A 19,079-nucleotide genomic window follows, 5' to 3' on the forward strand; every position below is an offset into this window, starting at 1 on the left:
GGCCATCGACATGGGATAAAACATCCCCTACCACTCTTTGGAAGCCAATTGGATCCATTAAGTAGCGGGGGCGGACCATCCGAATCGGTCCCACCTCCCTGCAGAGGGAAAGGGTTGCGGAGAAGTCCAGTTGCACCAGAAAGTGATCTGACCATGGCACTTCTTTTGTTTCGCTTTTACTTAATGTCAGATCACCAACATCCATAGAGGTAAACACCAAGTCCAAGGCATGTCCGCGGCTATGAGTTGGGCCAGACTTATTCAGGGACAGCCCCATGGTGGCCATGCTTTCCACGAAGTCCCGAGCGGCTCCTTGTAAGGTCGTGTCGGCATGGATGTTAAAATCCCCTAAGACAACCAAGCTAGGTGTCTCCAGGAGCACATCCGACACGACCTGAAGCAGCTCGGGCAGGGAATCCTTGGTGCAGCGGGGAGGTCGGTACACCAAAAGGAATCCTGTACTGCCTCTATTGCCCAACTTCCAGAACATGCACTCAGAGAACTGGGTCTTCCCAATAGGACGCCTGGTGCAAACTAATGACTTCCTAAAAATCACTGCAACCCCCCCTCCCCGCCCAGATGGCCTGGGTTGCTGTGCATAAGAGAAACCTGGTGGGCAAGCAGCGCCAAGAACGGGCCCATCGGCTTCCTCCAACCAGGTCTCTGTCACACATGCCAGGTCAAATCCTCCATCCACAATCAGGTCGTGAATGGCGGTGGTCTTATTCATCATCGACCTGGCATTGCACAGCAGCACCTTCAGGTCATGTGGGTATCCCTTGCTGATTCCAATATCCGTCCGGTCAGGACCAGACCTGGAGGCAGGGATAGTCCTCAGACAACGACTAAGTCTGCCTCCTCGGTAATGACATGGTCTGGTCTTAGCGTAACTCCTCCTCCTACCCGTGACCACTGAGATCGGTTGTTCCAGTGCACACCCCCCTGTGGAATCTGCCCCAGCCATTTTGCTTGCTGGGACCCCCTCCCGGGCAGCCCTGACCCCTCCCCTTAAAAACAAAATAAAACCTCTAAAAAACAGCAAAGAACTCAACAAAAGAAGAACACAAAAAAGACAATAAAACAATAAAACCAAAAACAATAAAAATTACAAATACACTAAAATTTAACAGATTCCCACCCCCAACTAAAAATCCCTCCCACCTACCACCCCAAACACAATAAAACAATAAAACCAAAAACAATAAAAATTACAAATACCCTAAAATTTAACAGATTCCCACACCCAACTAAAAATCCCTCCCACCTACCACCCCAAAGAAGATAAAAACATTAATTTATTGGAAACATTTATTGAAAATCCAATGGAAACTATTTCATTTAATTAACTCAACAAAATTGATGAACTAGATTCAGTGACACCAGCATTTTGAAGCCTGAGTCACTGACACCCTCAGCGCTCCTGTGCTGCTCGCTTACCTCTTACACCCCTGCAGGTAATCCTACTGCCCCCCCCGGGGGGCAATACCACCCACTTTGGGAACCACTGTTCTAGACATTACTTAAACAGACAGCTGACTTTTAAAAAAGGAGCCAAAACACCATCTAATCTGCCCAACCTACCATAAATATGTAGCACTGCTTAAACTGCACTTTCATTCATTACAACCAGCCAGCCTGCCGGTTTGCTCTTGCATTTGAGAATATGCCCTCTTAGTTTCTCACTGTAGCTTTACTGCAGCGGCACAAGCTCAATTATCGCATGTATAAATCATGAGGTTCTCAGGAAAGTTCAGGACCTGGGAAGTGAATACTTCTGTGAATGAGCGCTGGATAAAAGGCCCTGGCATGTTAGGCATGTGACTTGTCTACGGGGAGTTAAAATTCTTCTCCAATTATACTGAGGATTTGTGCAAATACAATTCCTAACTGGCTAAAACCTTTGGAGAAATAAAGCCAGCCCACTACAATGCTCCCACTGTGGCTGCTTAGATGCCAAGTTGATAAGCAGCTTAGCAATACAAGATTTGCATCACTTTGGAAACAACTGATTTAAAAAAGAAAAAAGGGGGGGAAAGAGAGGCAAAAGAGCACTACTGCATAAGGATCTTCTGCAAACTTGGGAGGGGGAAGAGAGACAAGATGCTATACCCATCATGCATTTCAGCTTTACATAGCAAGAGGTGGGGAGGAACTGGGCTGTCATGTTGCAGCCTTTGCACTTATCCTGCCACAGGTACAGCTGGCAGATTAATTTTAAAGGTAAATTTACAAAGCAAACAGTCAGAAAGTAAAAGCAATATAGCATGCTGAAGAATTGAAGCAGGGCTGACTTCCCACCACATTTCTGTGTGATACATCATCCTTGAATACTTCCAGCTGCTGTTTCTCCAACCCCCAACCCAACACTTATCACTCCAGCTGCACAAGGGCAATCCGTTTTTATTTAAGTCGTTAGCTGTGCTGAGGTTAAGGGAGCATCTTTTTCTACTCTGATTTTATTATTTAAAACATAGGCTGCTGATCTCAAAAGGGTCAAGGTGGTTAACCTGCTTGCTCTCCTTCGCAAAGGATTATGCTGAGCCTGTCTTCCAGGGAAGTCAATCATTCTTCGACTTCCCCTACAAAGCTTTTTATTTTATTTTAAGATGCTTCAAAGTTTGTCAAGTGTTCCTTAAGGCCTATTACACAGCTCTTTCCATTCAGAGATCTGAATTCAGTTTCCAAACAGCTAAGCCTGAGTATCTAGAGATCGCCAGCTTCTCTAGAAAAAGAAGCCGAATTTGCCAAGATGGTGCATCTGGCAACCTCTGCGAGAGTGACTGGCATATATAAAATGGGATGGACTACGGTAAATGAATTTGTGCTAGCAGGAGTCCCCAACCCATCCTCCCACCTTTTTTGCTGGTTTTGATTAAGCCCAAAGAAATACAGCACCTCCCCACTGGGGATAGAGCATCTGTCTTATTATCCTAAGCCTGCCCCCCTCCAGCTACTCCTTCGTTCTGTATGGTATAGCAGAAATCCATGTACTGCAGGGCCTGGAGAAGTTATATGGCTCTGTAATCTGCAGTTAATTCAAAAGGTATTCACAGGGGTGGAGGATATATGAAAAGACCTTTATTTGTCAACATGCTCCCTCAGTCACTCCAATCCTACATTTGCAGTGATGCCTTTGATGAACAGCCCCAGCCCTGCCCTCCCTGGCTTCTACTAAGATCCAACTCTCCCCAAGTCAACTCTCTGGCTGATCTAAGGGAGGCTGTTAGTCCACAAGGAAAGATTTGCATCATTGCTGTGTTCTGCATGGAACCTAGCACACTGCTGGCACCCAGGTCATCCAACACCATATGCTTAAATCATTATCATACCATTTTAACCATCATAGATAATCCTGGGAGCTGTGAAGGGTGTTTGTATGGAGAATTTTCACGCTGTGAGGTCGGCAGCCTTAGCAAGCCACAGTTCCCAGGAATCTGTGGGGCAGGGAGCCATGCCTTTTAAAGTGGAACACAGGTGCTTTCATCATACAGCATTGATGTGACCTCATGCTCAGTAACAACAGCATGTAAGTGTGCTAAACAGCATGTCTTCAGATGTACACCTGTCAAGTTTCACACTACATAGCATTTCAACTTCCTTTTACTGTTCAAAAAGCTACTACCATTCGTTGTTGTGATGGGGTCCTTGAGCGTGTCAGCAAAAAGAGTTGATGGCTCCAGATGGGATGTAAAAATACAAAATGTAATTTCTCACAAGGATTACACAGTGATCAACAGGCTGTTACTGACAGCTTTCCTAACATTCTAATGTTTTTCTTCCTTGTGGAGTAGAGGAAAAGTGAACTTTAGGTTTATGAGCTAATGCAGGTCACATGTTATGGAGCAGGCTTAGAATGTCTAGCCGTGTGATTTGAAGGGAGCATTTCACACATTTCGTTTTAAATATCTCTGATAAGGATAACCTAATATCAAAAATTGGGCTTTTCCCTAAGACATTGCTGGCTCTTGCCAGTTGACTGCCACTGTGTGACAAACGTTTTGATTCCATTCCACATTCCTCAGGCATGTCTCAACTAGTTCCTCTGAACTCTCCTTTTCTGGCAAAGACCTTAACACAGGATTTCAATGGCTTTCCATTTGCAGATAAAATACACACAAATACATGGCAGCTGACTTTAAACAAGGGCATTGTGCTGAAATACCAATGGATTCCATGCCCTTTCAATATTCACAGCCAACTGATGTAAAGATCTATTAAACTGTTAGTGTTACTGAGTCTGGTGGAGGTAGCCAATAGTTTGATTTATACTAGAATTACGGCATCGGAGAACACCTACTTGTTTTACACAGAGTACATAAAGTTTCAAGGCTGGTTTCAGTGGCTTAAAACAAATCTGTTTTTCCCATGATCAATGCACTTGTAGCCAGGGTCGACGGTTTCCATAGTTAATCAGAAGTTCCCCTTGGGCAGTGGGAGTGTGGAGAGGGGAGATTCCAATTAAGCACAAAACCCATCTAGCCATCGCTAGCAACAGGACAATATTTGGCAGATTGCCTCTGACGCAGATCATTGAATCATAGAATCATTGAATCATAGAGTTGGAAGAGACCACAAGGGCCATCCAGTCCAACCCCCTGCCAAGCAGGAAACACCATCAAAGCATTCTTGACATATGCCTGTCAAGCCTCTGCTTAAAGACCTCCAAAGAAGGAGACTCCACCACACTCCTTGGTAGCAAATTCCACTGCCGAACAGCTCTTACTGTCAGGAAGTTCTTCCTAATGTTTAGGTGGAATCTTCTTTCTTGAAGTTTGAATCCATTGCTCCGTGTCCGCTTCTCTGGAGCAGCAGAAAACAACCTTTCTCCCTCCTCTATATGACATCCTTTTATATATTTGAACATGGCTATCATATCATCCCTTAGCCTTCTCTTCTCCAGGCTAAACATACCCAGCTCCCTAAGTCGTTCCTTATAAGGCATCGTTTCCAGGCCTTTGACCATTTTGGTTGCCCTCTTCTGGACACGTTCCAGCTTGTCAGTATCCTTCTTGAACTGTGGTGCCCAGAACTGGACACAGTACTCCAGGTGAGGTCTGACCACAGCAGAATGCAGTGGTACTATTACTTCCCTAGATCTAGATGCTATACTCCTATTGATGCAGCCCAGAATTGCATTGGCTTTTTTAGCTGCTGCATCACACTGCTGACTCATGTCAAGTTTGTGGTCTACCAAGACTCCTAGATCCTTTTCACCCTTAGAAGTGTACCTACGCCAATGGGATTCAGTTGTCCGTATCTGTCCCACTGTGCTGCCACTAGGATCAGATGCTTGCAAACTTCACAGGAACAACCCTACTCAGGAAAGAAGCACAGTGCAACCACAGTCACCTTCCATCTATTTCCAGTCTATGCTGATGGCTACAAAGGATCCCCATTTGTGCATCTTGCTTAGTAGCAATTTATTTTTATTTTTATTATTACTTTGAATATGTATCAATAGAAATCCAGCGCAAACACAGATAAAGGCTTTGTCAGAACACAACCACAAGAAGAGCCTGTTGAATCAGGCCAATGGGCTGTTCTCACAGTGGCCAACCAGATGCTTGTGGGAAATACACAAGCAGGAGCCAAGAACAAGAGCACTCTCCCCTTCTGTGGTTTCTAGCAGCAGGCATTTCAGAAGCGTTACTGCCTCTGACCATGGAGGCAGAGCATAGCCACTGATAGCCTTGTCCTCCATGAATTTGTCTAATCCTCTTCCGAAGCCATCCAAGTTGGTGATCATCACCGCATTTTGAAGGAGCGAGTTCCATAGCTTAACCATGCACTGCATGAAGAACTGCTTCCTTTTATCTGTCCTTAATCTTCCAGCACCACAGCTTCAAAACACACCATATTAACAGTGGGCACTTTGATCCTATGGATACAAGACACAGGAAAGTGGTGCATGCTAGCACAAGGACAAAGACCAAGCCACAGAGTGGTGAATGCTGCCACTGCTTAGCATTCTCTCTCAGCCATGTAAGGAGTGGTTCTCCTGTAGCTAAGAAGCATTTAGGATGGCCACCCCCAGCTTCCCCTGCAGCATGCTCAAATTGCTCTGCGCAAGACCACATCTGTGAAAAGGTGGCTGTTCTCCACGACAGATAGTTGATCCACACTGCAGTACCTGCACAACAGGCTGGCCACACACCAGCACCCAACCTACATCAACTTCTGATCATACACTACAGTTAAAAAGACTTTTGCCTGAAAGAAAAATTACCTGCCTACACAGCAGTGCACAAAGTTATGACATAAAAGTTACAGTCTATAATTACTTAACCACGCCATAGGTTACTCAACTGAAGTACCCTATGAGAGGATAAAGGGGGTAGAAACTGAGTACCATAGTGGGTGGCCAATATGGACCTATGGATACTGGTGGTCCACAATTCCCATAAGCCCCAGCCAGCATGGCCAAAGGCCAGGGGTGATGGGAGCTATAGTCCAGCAACATGTGCAATCTAGGATAGCCACTTCAGGAGTATATTATGTGTAAGGAATACAGTGGTACCTCTGTTTACGAACTTAATTCATTCCGGAGGTCCATTCTTAAACTGAAAACGTTCTTAACCTGAGGTACCACTTTAGCTAATGGGGCCTCCCGCTGCCGCGCAATTTCTGTTCTCATCCTGAGGTAAAGTTCTTAACCCGAGGTTCTACTTCTGAGTTAGCGGAGTGTTTGTAACCCAAGCTGTTTGTAACAGAATAGGTTTCAAGAGAAAACCTTGGTCCTTTGCACAGCTGACCCAATGCTTATGAATCTATAAAATGCCCTTCTGCTTTTGAGGATCAAGTGAGTTTATTCTGGAATAAACTGTTTTGTGGACTGCAGCCAGCAAGTATTGCTTAACTTCAGCAGTTGAAAGAGAAAGGTTGACAGTTCAATAGTTCAAAGGCAGGAACACCAGTAGAAAACAAAAGCAGTCGGCAGCAAATCAAGCAACAGAAAAAGAGCCCAGAAGAACTGGGAAGAGAATAACTACTCCCAACTATAGCAAGGCTCTGACACAGTGACATTTATTTGGCGGCAGCTGTAAAAGCAGTAATTACATATGGAGCTGAACTGTCTGCACATTACATACATAGTCCTTTTACATGTAAGTGATCTATCCTGTCTCAACAGCATTAGTACCTAAAGCCAATCCACTAGCTTCCTAGAAGTTGATTTTTTAAAAAAAGTTGACTGAATGGCTATGGCCTTCTCTCTCACGTCTCCAACTATCCTGTGGAAACTGGGGCTTGCAGATCAAACCCACAGCAAGATCCATGAGCTCCAGAAGTCATCAGAAGGTTCCAGTGCTCAGATGGAAGAGATAGAGTGAAGAGAACGATCTGAAGTCTACTGGTGCAGCTATACAGGGCTGGCCCAAGCTAACTGGATTGGATTCACCCATGAGCCATATGTACACCAGTTTGAGCTGCTTGGAGGAAGAATGGGGTACGTGGATTTAATTCGGTGCCTGCCTGATCCAGTGCACTGAAGCAGCCCAATGCAACCCAGGAAAATTGGGGGTCAACTTGACCCAGATCCAAAGCCTGATCCAAATCCAGGGCCGTGCAATCTTTAATAAGGGCTAAACGTGTACTTGGGGGAGGAGGAGGGCAGGAATTTCCTCTTTGTCCTGCAACTGCATGTTTAATCAGGGTTTTAAACTGTAATTAAATGTGTGGTTGAGTGGCAAGGGGGAGAAGGAGACAGTGAAGCTCTTGAAACTTTGGCAGCTCTGCCCTGCTGACCCTTCACCTCACAGATAGCAGAGCAAGGCCACCACATCACCTCCCAGAGGTCTGCAAAAACAGGCAATCCTCACTAAACCCCAGGCTGAGTACCTGTCTTTTCTGCTGGCCCACCAAGAAGCAGGTGGGGGTAGAGCCCACTATGGAAAGAAGCTTCTTACTACAGCTTTTTGATATTGTGGATGAGCTTTGGTTTGTGCAGGTTCAAGGAAGCAAAAAGTGGTCGCTACCCAGATATATGTGTGAGAGAGAGACACACAAAGTCTTTCCTACGACTCCCTCACCAGCCTTCTTCAGGAATCCATTTCCTACTCTGCCCCCCACTCTTCCTCACAAAACACAGGGACACTGGTTTTCCTTCTGTGGCTCAGAAACCATTTTAAACCACCCCTCTCTCCACCCTCCCACCCCTTTGCTTTTTACTCTCCTTGCCATCTGGCTGCTCAACTCCCCTTCAGAGCCCTAGACTGCTCCAGGCTGACCAGAGGCCATTTGGGGCTGCCTCAACCCACTCTGGCCAAATCCCAGGCCAACCTGAATTAGCCCAATTTGGTTTGGGATTCTGAGGGCACATGTTGCAGTGATCAGGGCCATTCTCTCTCACACAGGCTGGGGGGAGGACAACAGTGGTGGGAAAGATGGCACTGCATTCAGATGTGGCCTTAATTACTTCCGTTTTCCTGGTTATAATGCCAGCGTTTCTATCCCAATTTCTAAATTCCTCTAACACTGTTGTACCTTGTGGTGCAGTGGAACTGGGGCACTTTTTTATCAATATACCACCAGGTCATGCTAAATTCTGAATGTTGGGAAAGATCTGTATGCCAGGATAACCCATCAAATTTTGTCAATGCAAACCTTGCAATTTTCAGAGTTAATCCCTCAGTCTCTCTTGGGTATTTCATTGAACCATTATTAAGCTAGAAGCAAACTGGGGAACCCCTATGAGGTGACTATCCAGCTTGTTCTGTTTATTTCAAGGGGGGGGGTCTTTGCTCTCAAATTCTAAAATATTCACAGTTTCACATGGGTGTATCCTCTCTCAGAACAGACCATTCTAGGGGATCATTCGAAAACCACTCTGCTTATTTCCGTTCATTTGTATTATTGAACCATTTTGCTCCTGCCTTAACCTCTCTTGCTCATGCAATTCAGCTCATTTGGATTGAAATATAACTCAGGGTGAAAAAAGAACCACCACAGAGCAGAACAGGCTATGTACACTTTCACATTGGAATGTTATGGGGATTAAATAAGAATGCTTCTGCATCTCAGAATAGCGATGTGAAAAGCAAAACCCAAACTAACACTAAAATACCAACAGTTCTACCTCTTCTACAACTGAAAAGAATTCATCTCCTTCATCCTAATAGTGGGGAAGCATCTATATAAAACGAAGCTAAGAAAAACTGGGAGGTGCGACTTCAGCTCAATACTGTTCCATTTCAATTATTTAAAAATATTAAATCTGACAACATGGGTGGTTGCCTCTATTTGGAACTGCGAAGGATAGCTTGAAAGAGAGTCCCTCCAAAAGCATTTCCTGGCCTATTATGCAAAAGCCCTTTCAATATATTTTTAACCTCCACAAAACAAAGGAAATTCTTCTGCAGCAGAATTAAACAGGCCTCACTTTCAGTATTAAAACAAAGCACTGGGGAAGTAGGAATGTAAAGGCACCCACGCAATTGGACTTGCATTGTTTAGCACCTAGCAACACTACTTACCGTAAGTAGGCTTAAAGTAAGCATTAAGAAGAGCAGAAGCTACAACAACAACAACAACAACCAAGTCTAGTGCCTCATGTGGCATTTAATTCTCTTTCTGTGACCCATATATGTTTTGCAGTTTGACAAAGCAAACAGCCACAGCGCAATTATTGGAAGGGAGGGAATTGATACCAATTAGCCATATGCACCACATGAGAGGCTTTTCACAGTTAAGAAAACATTAACCGTATTTTTTTTTAAAAGCAGCATATTTTTTTAAGGAAACAAGGTTTTGTTTTGTTTTTTTAAAGTAAATTTTTAACAGTAAACTTCTGTCTAAGTAGAATGGTTTGCATTATCAATAACAAACACTACTGAACAGAAATCCAGCGCTGCTCCCTCTAGGTAATTCAAAGCATCCCTCCAAAATGACATTTGGGAATCAGGTGGCTGAACCTCGCCTGCTCACCCATTTATGTGCGGAAAAGAGGAAGGACCGGGTCTCTAAAAATTAATCTTCTTTCCCTTGGACCCCTCACCCTCTGAACCAGACAGAGCCACCTGCCAAATCCGCGTTAACCAGCCTTCCAGAGTGCACAGCCTTCTGGCAATTTCCCATGTTGTGCCACCTCCAAATGTGCAGCTGCCAACAAGTGCAGAACTAGCTCTCCTTAATCCAGCCATCCAGGGCCCTTTACAGAGCCAGCAGGCTGCTGTGGTTTAAGCATCAGACAAGAACTGGGCAGACTCCAGCTTTAAATCCCCCACTCAACCCTGAGATGCACTGGGTCACTTTAAACCAAGGGTTGGCAAGCTTACCGGTCAATGGGCCAGTACACGCTCCGTCCGTCGGAGGATGGGCTGGAGCGTATGTGCACACATGCTCTTCCAGGTCGGAGGAGCGCCCATGCGCGTGCACCCACGCTATTTCCGGCGCTCCTCCGACCCGGATGTGCACCAGAAATAGTGTGTGCACACGCGCACAAGCGCTTCTCCGTCCCACACGCATGTGCACATGCTATTTCCGGCGCACATCCACACTGCACCGTGCTAGAAATAGTGGGTGGCGGGGGTCGCCATGGGCTGGTTAGACGAGCCTCACAGGCTACTATTGGCCCATGGGCCTTAGGTTGCTGACCCCTGCTTTAGACCAGTCATTTCTTCTTCTAAGCTACTTCTAAGCGTTTCCGTGCGCTGCTCTGGTTCGCCAGAAGCGGCTTTGTCATGCTGGCCACATGACCTGGAAGCTGTACGCCGGCTCCCTCGGCAAATAACACGAGATGAGCACCACAACCGCAGAGTCGGTCACGACTGGACCTAATGGTCAGGGGTCCCTTTACCTTTACCTGTAAGCTACTTCACAGGGTTGCTGTGAGGAGAAAAAGAACCAGGGGCGGAGTGCAGAGAAGGTCCAGATATACCGTCCAGAGCAAAAGAGGACCGTTCATGAAATAAAGGAACAGAACAGAGAAGAAAGATGATGACAGATTACCCTGCATCCAAAACAGGTCTTAAGTTACCTCCCTGAGAAGTTCAAAATGCATTGCAAGGTAAACCTCACTGAAATTGTAGCTAGTGCTATTCTCACATCACACACATTGCGTGGGGGTGGGGGACTGGACAACCCCCATGGTCCTTTCCAACTCTACAATTCTATGATAAAAGGCCTTCTCGTGATAAAAAGTCAGGAAACAAAACAGAGATCCACCTTACGTGCACTGACAGATGACAAAGCTCAACTAAAAACACTAGACTTAGAATAACAGAATTATGGAACTGCAGAATTGGAGGGGATTCTGGCCGAGGGTCATCTAGTCCAACCCCCTGCAATGCAGGAATCGCCTTCAAAGCTTCATACCTTGAGAAGTGTGCACTTCAAAAGCCCCCTATTGATAGCATGGGGTAGAAGGATGTACTCTGGCACCTCCCCATGCTGTGCAGAGAACATCGGAAGCCCCAGGTCACACTGGAGAGGAGACCCATTCTATGTCCCAATGCCAGAATTGCATATCTTAGGAACTTAGGACAAGATCGCAGCTCAGCATCAGTAGGTACTGCATGGGGCCCACACCAGAGCACTGCTGACCCCCAGAATCCCCTGGCTCTACTTATTCTATTCTTGCTTCCAGTTGCTGCCTGCTCACCTGTCCTCTTAAGCAAGCCAGAAACAACAAGTGGAGGGAGCAGGATTATGGGAACATCAGGATGAGGAAGAGCTATAACAGGTGAATCTACCTGTTTTCCAGCCTTCTCTTTGTGTGCTGATCATGGAAATCATAGCCCAGCAACATCTGGAAAGTTGTTGGGCGCTCCCCTGGTACAGGAGCTCTAAAGCCAATAAAAATTGTATAGCCAAGATAGGACTTGTATTGTATAGCTGGACCTCATGGATGCTTGAAGACGACACTGAGAAAAGCCATGCACCCATATCAGTCCCTAACCCCTTATTCCAACCTCTCTTCAGAAAAGAATGAGTTCAAGACCAAAGGAAGCCCCTTTCTTTCTTTCTGCTCCTACAGGGGCCCATTTCAGTCTGGATGGGCATATCATACAGAGCAAGAAGACAATAATGACCATTTCAGCAATCATTTAGCACAGATAAGACATAATATTTTAAAATGCTTCAACTATGCAAGCAGTGGATTCAGCTAAAGGATTTTAAAGAACATGCACACATCTTTTTAATGAACATTTGGGGACAGAGGAGGTTTATGGTACAGTAGATAAGGCCATATAATTGCACCAAAGTTTTTTCAAGCGGTTGTCAGTCTTAAGTGTGCATTTAGTTCAGGCACAAAATTTCCTTCAGTCAGCAAAACGGTCTCCTTAATTTCCATGGTCATAAGATGACTGCCAGCTAATTGTGCCTTGCTTTTTAAATGTGAAAAAAGCACACAGATTAACATCTTCACCCAGAAATACATATGGTCCATATTACAGAGTAATTATATTACAGAGTGCTCATTATCAGCATGTACCTTGACAGTAGATACTGAACATGCAAAAATGCAACTTACACAGTAAGACTTAACTTTAGTATTACCCATAGGTATTTTTCTGGAGCAGACCCTCAGTAAAACAAGCCAATATAAACTAATGCAAAAAAAATTTCCAAGAGGAGGTATGCTTGTTTGGAAAGTAAACAGTGTCTTTTTCATGTTCATGATTCAACTAGAGGCTATGTTTGTTGGAATACTTTTTAAAAGAACATGTTTCAAAGGGTAGCATATTTTGGCACATCTTGAGGGAAAGGGGGGGGGAAGCAGATGAACTTTGGCAAGATATGTCATTTAGTTTTTCCACAAAACAGTAAGATAGATATAGTCACTCCCTACCATCTCCCCTATTTCAACATTCTTAAAACATTTTGATTGTCATACAGTTTTAATTAAACATGTGCATACCACTGCATACCTAGAAACGCCCCCGCAAATGTTTTTTAAAATAATAATAATAATCCTCAAAAGTGTGAAATGAGCCTGAGAACATTCAGAAAATGCCTCCGTGTCATGCTCTCACTCCTATCAGATTGTGCACAAATGCACAAGTGGCTTAATGGGGGGAATATGCCAATTTATCCCACCCTCCTCTGCCTTAGTGCAATACTAGTAGCACAATATGTGGGTCCTCCTTAACTTATTAAATAGGGCCTGCATTGTCTTTTGGAATCATTGATCACAGACATTTAGGATTCCTGGGTACAGCTGTGGGCTTTTGCTTTCATTCATCAGGACCTGGAATGAGACCAAACGGAACAGGCTGCCTTAGAAGGTGGTGGATGTCAAAGGCTTTTTAAGCAGAGGCTAGTTGGCTATTTATCAAGGATGCTGCAGTAGTAGTGCATCTCCTACATTGGCAACAGACTGGACTAGATGGTCTTTGAGGTTGCTTTCAACTCTATGTTTCAATGAAATGCCACCCTCTGATGTCTGACTTGGGTTACAGTACTACAAATAAGTTTGATAACTACCAGCTCCGATTTTAGTTTCATTGCAGGAATTTCTACCTTCTTCAGAAGAGCATACCATTAAAAGAATAGCATACCACAACGATCAATAGAAGTTACAGTATATCATCCCATCCCCCCACAAGCCAAAGTAGGGACTTTTCAGCTCTCAAATAATATTTCAAGTTATTGTTTGACTACGAGCAATAATGCCTAGAATGATAGATTTTGTCAAGCTCTTTTAAAAAATACATATTCTTCCTCCTTGCCCTCCCTCTCCAGAGGAGCAGAAATAACATGATTAAAATGTAGAAATTTGGTTGGAAATAACAGCCTAGTAGAGCACTGCCAAAAAAGGCAATTTTTCTTGGCTATGGATTAAAAATGAAACTTAACACCAAAGTGATTATTGAGCTACTTACAAGCTTTTAAATGACATCTGTGCTGTCCAAAAGCAATGAAACAGATTAGCACGTGGCCATGAAGAGTTTCCTTCTTTACAGCCCACTGCCTTATTACAAACTCATCAGGCAGGAGGTAGCATTAGGGAACCTTCTGATGTTCAGCTGAGAGGTCAAATTTCACACTGAGAGCACAGGAAAAAAATGAATTCTCTAGGAAACAAATCCCTCCTGCTCAAAGCACCACACATCCAACAGAAAGTTAAAACCACTAACTGTGGCAAGGCCAGGCCTTGATTAATTAGGCGAAGCTCAGCTAAAATAAACAGTGAAGCACTAAATCTAAAAGAACAGGCTCGTACATTTGTGAGATTTGAACTGGGAACTGCCATGGTTCCATTTTCAGGCACTACACAACACAGTAGCTCTCAAAGACAGTATTCCATGGGTCCTTTCTACTAATGAACTCTCCAGGACGGCATCTCTCTTAACTAGTTTGGGCTGCCCTTCTTAAATAAATCACCACTTCAATCAGGACCAAACGCAGCTGCTCTTGTATAATAGCTCACACAATCTTAATGGATCAGTAACATTTGCATAATACATGCCTACAGTTAACTTGCATATTCAGCCTTCTGAGTTGCAAAACAATGGCTTCTGACTTTGCAAAAATTTAGAAAGCATGTACAACTATGCTTCAGTTTTCACAGCAACAGTACTCTCTAAGACAGAGGTGGCCAACACAGTGTCCTCCAGATGTGGCTGGACCACAACTCCCATCAACCCTGACCACTTGTCATGCTATCTTGGGCTGGTGTTAATTGTAGTCCATAACATCTGGAGGGCAACACATTGGTTACCCCTTCCCCATGAGTTGCATGGATGATTTCCAACCTGGACACCATTTTCATTGGGTCCATGAAATTACAGTAACCTGAATGCTGCCACTTTGAAATGTCAAGCTGGATTCAATCCAATCAGTATCAGGATACTGAACATGCAAAGGTAGCTGCTTCCCTGAATAAAGCATTATCTCAGAAAGGAGAAAATACCAATCTAAATGTGAGACTGTAGTAATCAGATCTTCATTGACTGCCATACTTATAGAGCATATTTCTAAGATATGCTAAGAGATCTTTTTAAAAGAAGTTTTCAGCAGCAAATTAGCCATTCACAGAGGAAGAACCAAACCAAATCAATCTGTTATTCATAGCTTGAAAGTCAATGTAAATTGAAATAGATTATTTAGGAGCTCCCACTCATCCTTCTTTACTAGATGATGCATAAGCAGGAAACATGTATAACTAGCAAAAAAAGACAAAACGAAGGGATAAAGTTCAGTTTCACACACAAGGTAAAAAGGTCTCTGGATCAAAAACATCTTTCTGTGAATGAGGCTTTAGCTGTACTGATATCCAGGCACTTGAGTCAAGACAGGAAAATAAAACCATGAGAAACTAGTGGAAAGAATAACAGAGAATGGCCCCTTCTCACTAAGAGATCTCTAAACAGATTAACACACACACACACATCCCTACATTTCTCTTATACAAGTTTTCATATTCTAACAACTCTTCTTCAAATTAAGGGTAGTGTGATAATAATCATATCATTTGGCTAGTGAAATAAACTTATTGATCAAATAATACCCTGCACACCCTTCTAGACCAGATTAGCCAGCGATGATTCTGGGAACCCATAACTGCAGTCTCCTATTACATATAAATATATATATTGGGCAGGGGGGTGGGGGTCAGGGGGAAATCCACCATTTAAAACTGCCAAAATGGGAAATCCAGTGAGTTGGGATGGGAGAACCTAATTTGCTCCCGAGTATATTTAAGAGCAGGTATAAACGGGAAGGTGAAACCACTTTGAATGACCAGTGCCATAGCATCACACCAAGTAATTTATAGGAAGTAACTGAGCACTCTGAAACAAAACACCAGAAGCCAAGTTGGCAGAGAAAAACTTTTGCTGTGTGCACATTTGTTGTACATCCAGGGTACTCCCACCATTAGTTTGGGAAGCAATGTGCACATAGTAGTCACAAACCTAATCTATCCTGTATCAATCTTGTTCTTTCTTATCTAACACTGCATTTTGACGAGTTTTTCCTCAAGCCAGCTTGGATCCAAATTGAGAAAAAGAATGACCTAGTTGCATTTTAAGCTGGTAACGTGAGCAGCCTATCATGAAAGCAGGAGAGACCTTTAAAAAGCCACCCTGCCAACTTGTAGCACCCTATAACCTAAGCAGACAGTCTCAGACTTCACATTACTGAAAAGGTTTCGTCTGCTAGGAATGTTTGGGCATTCAGAGGGTGCCAACTACCGTATATAATGGACTCTTAGGCTGCACTCCTAGTCCCTCGTGAGAAAATAAGTGGAGCTAGATTGCTCTAGCACAGCCCTATCCGTGTTTGTTCACCGGTACATCCAAGGAAGTGTGTGTGCAGCGAGTCTTGCTATATTCAGCGATAGCAATCCATTATACTGCCTTGTATAAAGTCAGCCACTAACGAGCCCATCTGTTCAGAAGGTAACCAGTGGAGTGCCGGGCTTTTGGAGGCTTCATTTATTTACACCAATTATTTTGCGTAGAAGACCTTAGCGTCTTTAACTCGGCTTCTGTTCAAGCAGAGATTCACACGACATCCACAAATCGGTCACAAGGGCGTCTTCCTCTTTAAAGACCAGAAATTATCACTGTTCCTCTTTCCTGAGGTAACCTGGCTCTTCAAGCAACCTCGCCGGGAATACTTAAAGAAGCTTGCTCTTTCTTTGTGTGAACGCAACACACCCCGTGTAAGTCCGGCAGGAGGGGGGGAAGCGCCGAATGCGAAGACCTCTCAGCCCAGGCTGCAAAAACATGCCCAGGGCCGCGGCAGAGGCTTGTTTGTTGACACGCGAGTGGCTGCGTTGGGCTCCTGAAATGCGTGCGTGCGTGTGTGTGTGTTTGTGTTGCTAACAGCCGGGGAACTACAGCCCGCCAAGCACTTTTCGGATTAAGTGCGGCAGCTAATTGCAGGTATGATCCCTCCTGAGGCAGCTTGAAATAAAGGGGGCAGGAGAGTAGTTTGAAGGCGGGAGAACGAGGTGAAGGGGGGCAGGGATTGAGGACCCCCCAAGTTAAGAGGGAAAGTTTGAGAGGAGGAGGAAGAGAAGCGAAGAAGAGCAAACACTGCGCAGGGGGGTGAAAGAGAGCAGCGTGCCTCTCCCGCAGATCCAGGCTGGAGGAGCAGCCGAAGCCCTGTTCCTTACCCTTCGTCCACTCCACTACTTGCTTAGGGCTCCACTTGGTCACAGGCTCCATCCTCCTCCTCGATCCAGCGCTCTGAACCCCCCTTGGCGAGGAGAATCCTGGCTTCCCTCTCTCTCCGCCCCCTCCCCCCCCTGCCCAGCCGGAGATCCCCAAATCCAGCAAGGCAAAGCAAGCGCCGCTCCCGCCTGCTCCGCTCTCGCTGCTGCCCCTGAGCGCGCGGGCTTCCCCCTTTCCAGGCTCCCATCGGGAGCAGGCAGCCCCAGCTCCGCCCCCTTTGGCCTGGGCCAGCCTCTCGCGCGCGCGCCGCCGGCTCCACCTCCACGTGCTCGGAGCAGCGCCCAAATGGAGAAGCTGCCCGGACGGCGCTCGGCTGGCGCGCTGGTTGCAAGGCGCTTCTGGGCCGCCGTCGCTGCTGTGCCCCCTGCAGGAGACGGAGAAGCGCGCTGCAAACTCCGCTTGGGTTATCCAAGTGCTGCTGGTGTCCTTTCTTTCTCCTCCCCCGTTTCTTCGCCCTCCCCTCCGCCGCCCTCTTTTCAGTCCTGAACGCAGTGTGGGAGCTGGAGCGAAACTCCAGAAAGAAGCAGCCCAACCCAGACCGGCCCGTCTCCCTCGCCCACGCAGGCTTAATGCTGCTCTCAGGCGGGGCTGTTTTCCGATAGAGCTGGAAGAAGTAGCCAAGTGCGCACATCACAGCTGCCGACTTCAAAAGGAAGATTTGGGGGGGGGGCTGGGTGTTGCTGAACTGCAACTCCCAGCATCTCTGACCTCTGGTCATGCTGGCTGGGGCTGATGGTAGTTGGAGTCTGATATCAATGTAGATGGCCGCAAGTCCTTCCCACCCCCCAGGAGGAGAAGCTCCCTCTACTTTTCCCATTCATAATAAAGGTGTTTTTCCACACAGAGGGTTGGCATAGATGCCCGATAAATTAAAAAAAAGAAGGTATGTCGATAGTGTCAAACAGGCATTCTCCCACTCAGTCACACACACACACACACACACACACACACACACACACACACACATATTTAACAGTGCCAGATTTATGTAAAAGCTAAACAAGCTAAACACTCTCTTGGGGGTCCCCAAAATTTTAAGGGAAAAAAATCCTGGATGTACATTTCCAAAATATAAGAAAAAAACAAAATAAAACCTACATACAGCAATAGTGTTTTGTGTTGTGTATGGACCTATTAGGTCCATAAATTACCATACAGTATAGCACATTCAACACAAAAAACAGAGACAGTTTGTTGTTGACAAAGGACAGCTGGACATATAAAAGACCCCATTACCTTCAGTAGCTTAGGGCCTCATTAAACCTAAACCCGGCCCTGTGCACACACTATTATGATCGGACCACAATTAAAATGGGCTGTCACTGGAGAAAAGATTAGTGTATTAGTCTCTTGCTTGACAGTGTTGGAGGGGAGAGGCATGGGAACCTGCAAAGCAGAAACTTGTTTTGCAGACCTTGCTTTTAGGGGTCAGCAAACACAGCTTAGGACTTTAAAATATTAGGGCCTAGTTCTCGCCGAAGGAGAGAAGGTGGGCTGTACCACGTCAAACTATAGGCGGAACTGGCCTGATCAGGAGTGCCCCCACGCCTACCTATAAAAGAGTGACATGATATGAAGAACGCTATGCTAGAACCTGCCTCAGGCCCATATAGTTTTCTATGCAGGAAATGGAGAACCATGCAGTCGGGCAAAACTCCCTGTGGTATGAAGTCCTGCAGCCCAGGCACAAATGTACTGCCTCTGTGATAACTTTTTGTTTTATTTTTAAATTATATATTGCTTTTATATGTTAGATACAAATTTAAGGCAATTAAATATCTGATGCCAAGACAAAAATTAAACTGAGAAAAGCAGCAAAGCCACAAGATAACATAGCTGCAGAAGGAAAATAAAGTTTCCAAAAGCAGCAATCAGTAGCAAAGTTGCTTGATTTCAAGCATTTTTAGCTGGTTTTGTTTAAGTCCTATAATTAGTCAAGGAGCACAGGGTACAATTCCA

The 19,079-nt window shown here is 45.1% G+C and overlaps 1 protein-coding gene across 1 annotated transcript in view; it reads right to left on the bottom strand.

Annotated features, from left to right (window-relative positions):
- Positions 1 to 17,340, bottom strand: part of CNKSR3 (CNKSR family member 3) — a 66,726-nt gene extending 49,386 nt beyond the window's left edge. The window contains exon 1 of the mRNA XM_060272769.2: positions 17,063 to 17,340. Coding sequence (XP_060128752.1) covers positions 17,063 to 17,114 — 52 coding nt within the window. The 5' untranslated portion in view covers positions 17,115 to 17,340. The remainder of the gene's footprint in view (positions 1 to 17,062) is intronic.
- Between the last annotated feature and the right edge of the window lie 1,739 nt (positions 17,341 to 19,079).

The sequence above is a fragment of the Zootoca vivipara genome, chromosome 3 (assembly GCF_965207765.1).
Source record: "Zootoca vivipara chromosome 3, rZooViv2.hap1.1, whole genome shotgun sequence".
NCBI classification, from domain to species: Eukaryota; Metazoa; Chordata; class Lepidosauria; order Squamata; family Lacertidae; genus Zootoca; species Zootoca vivipara.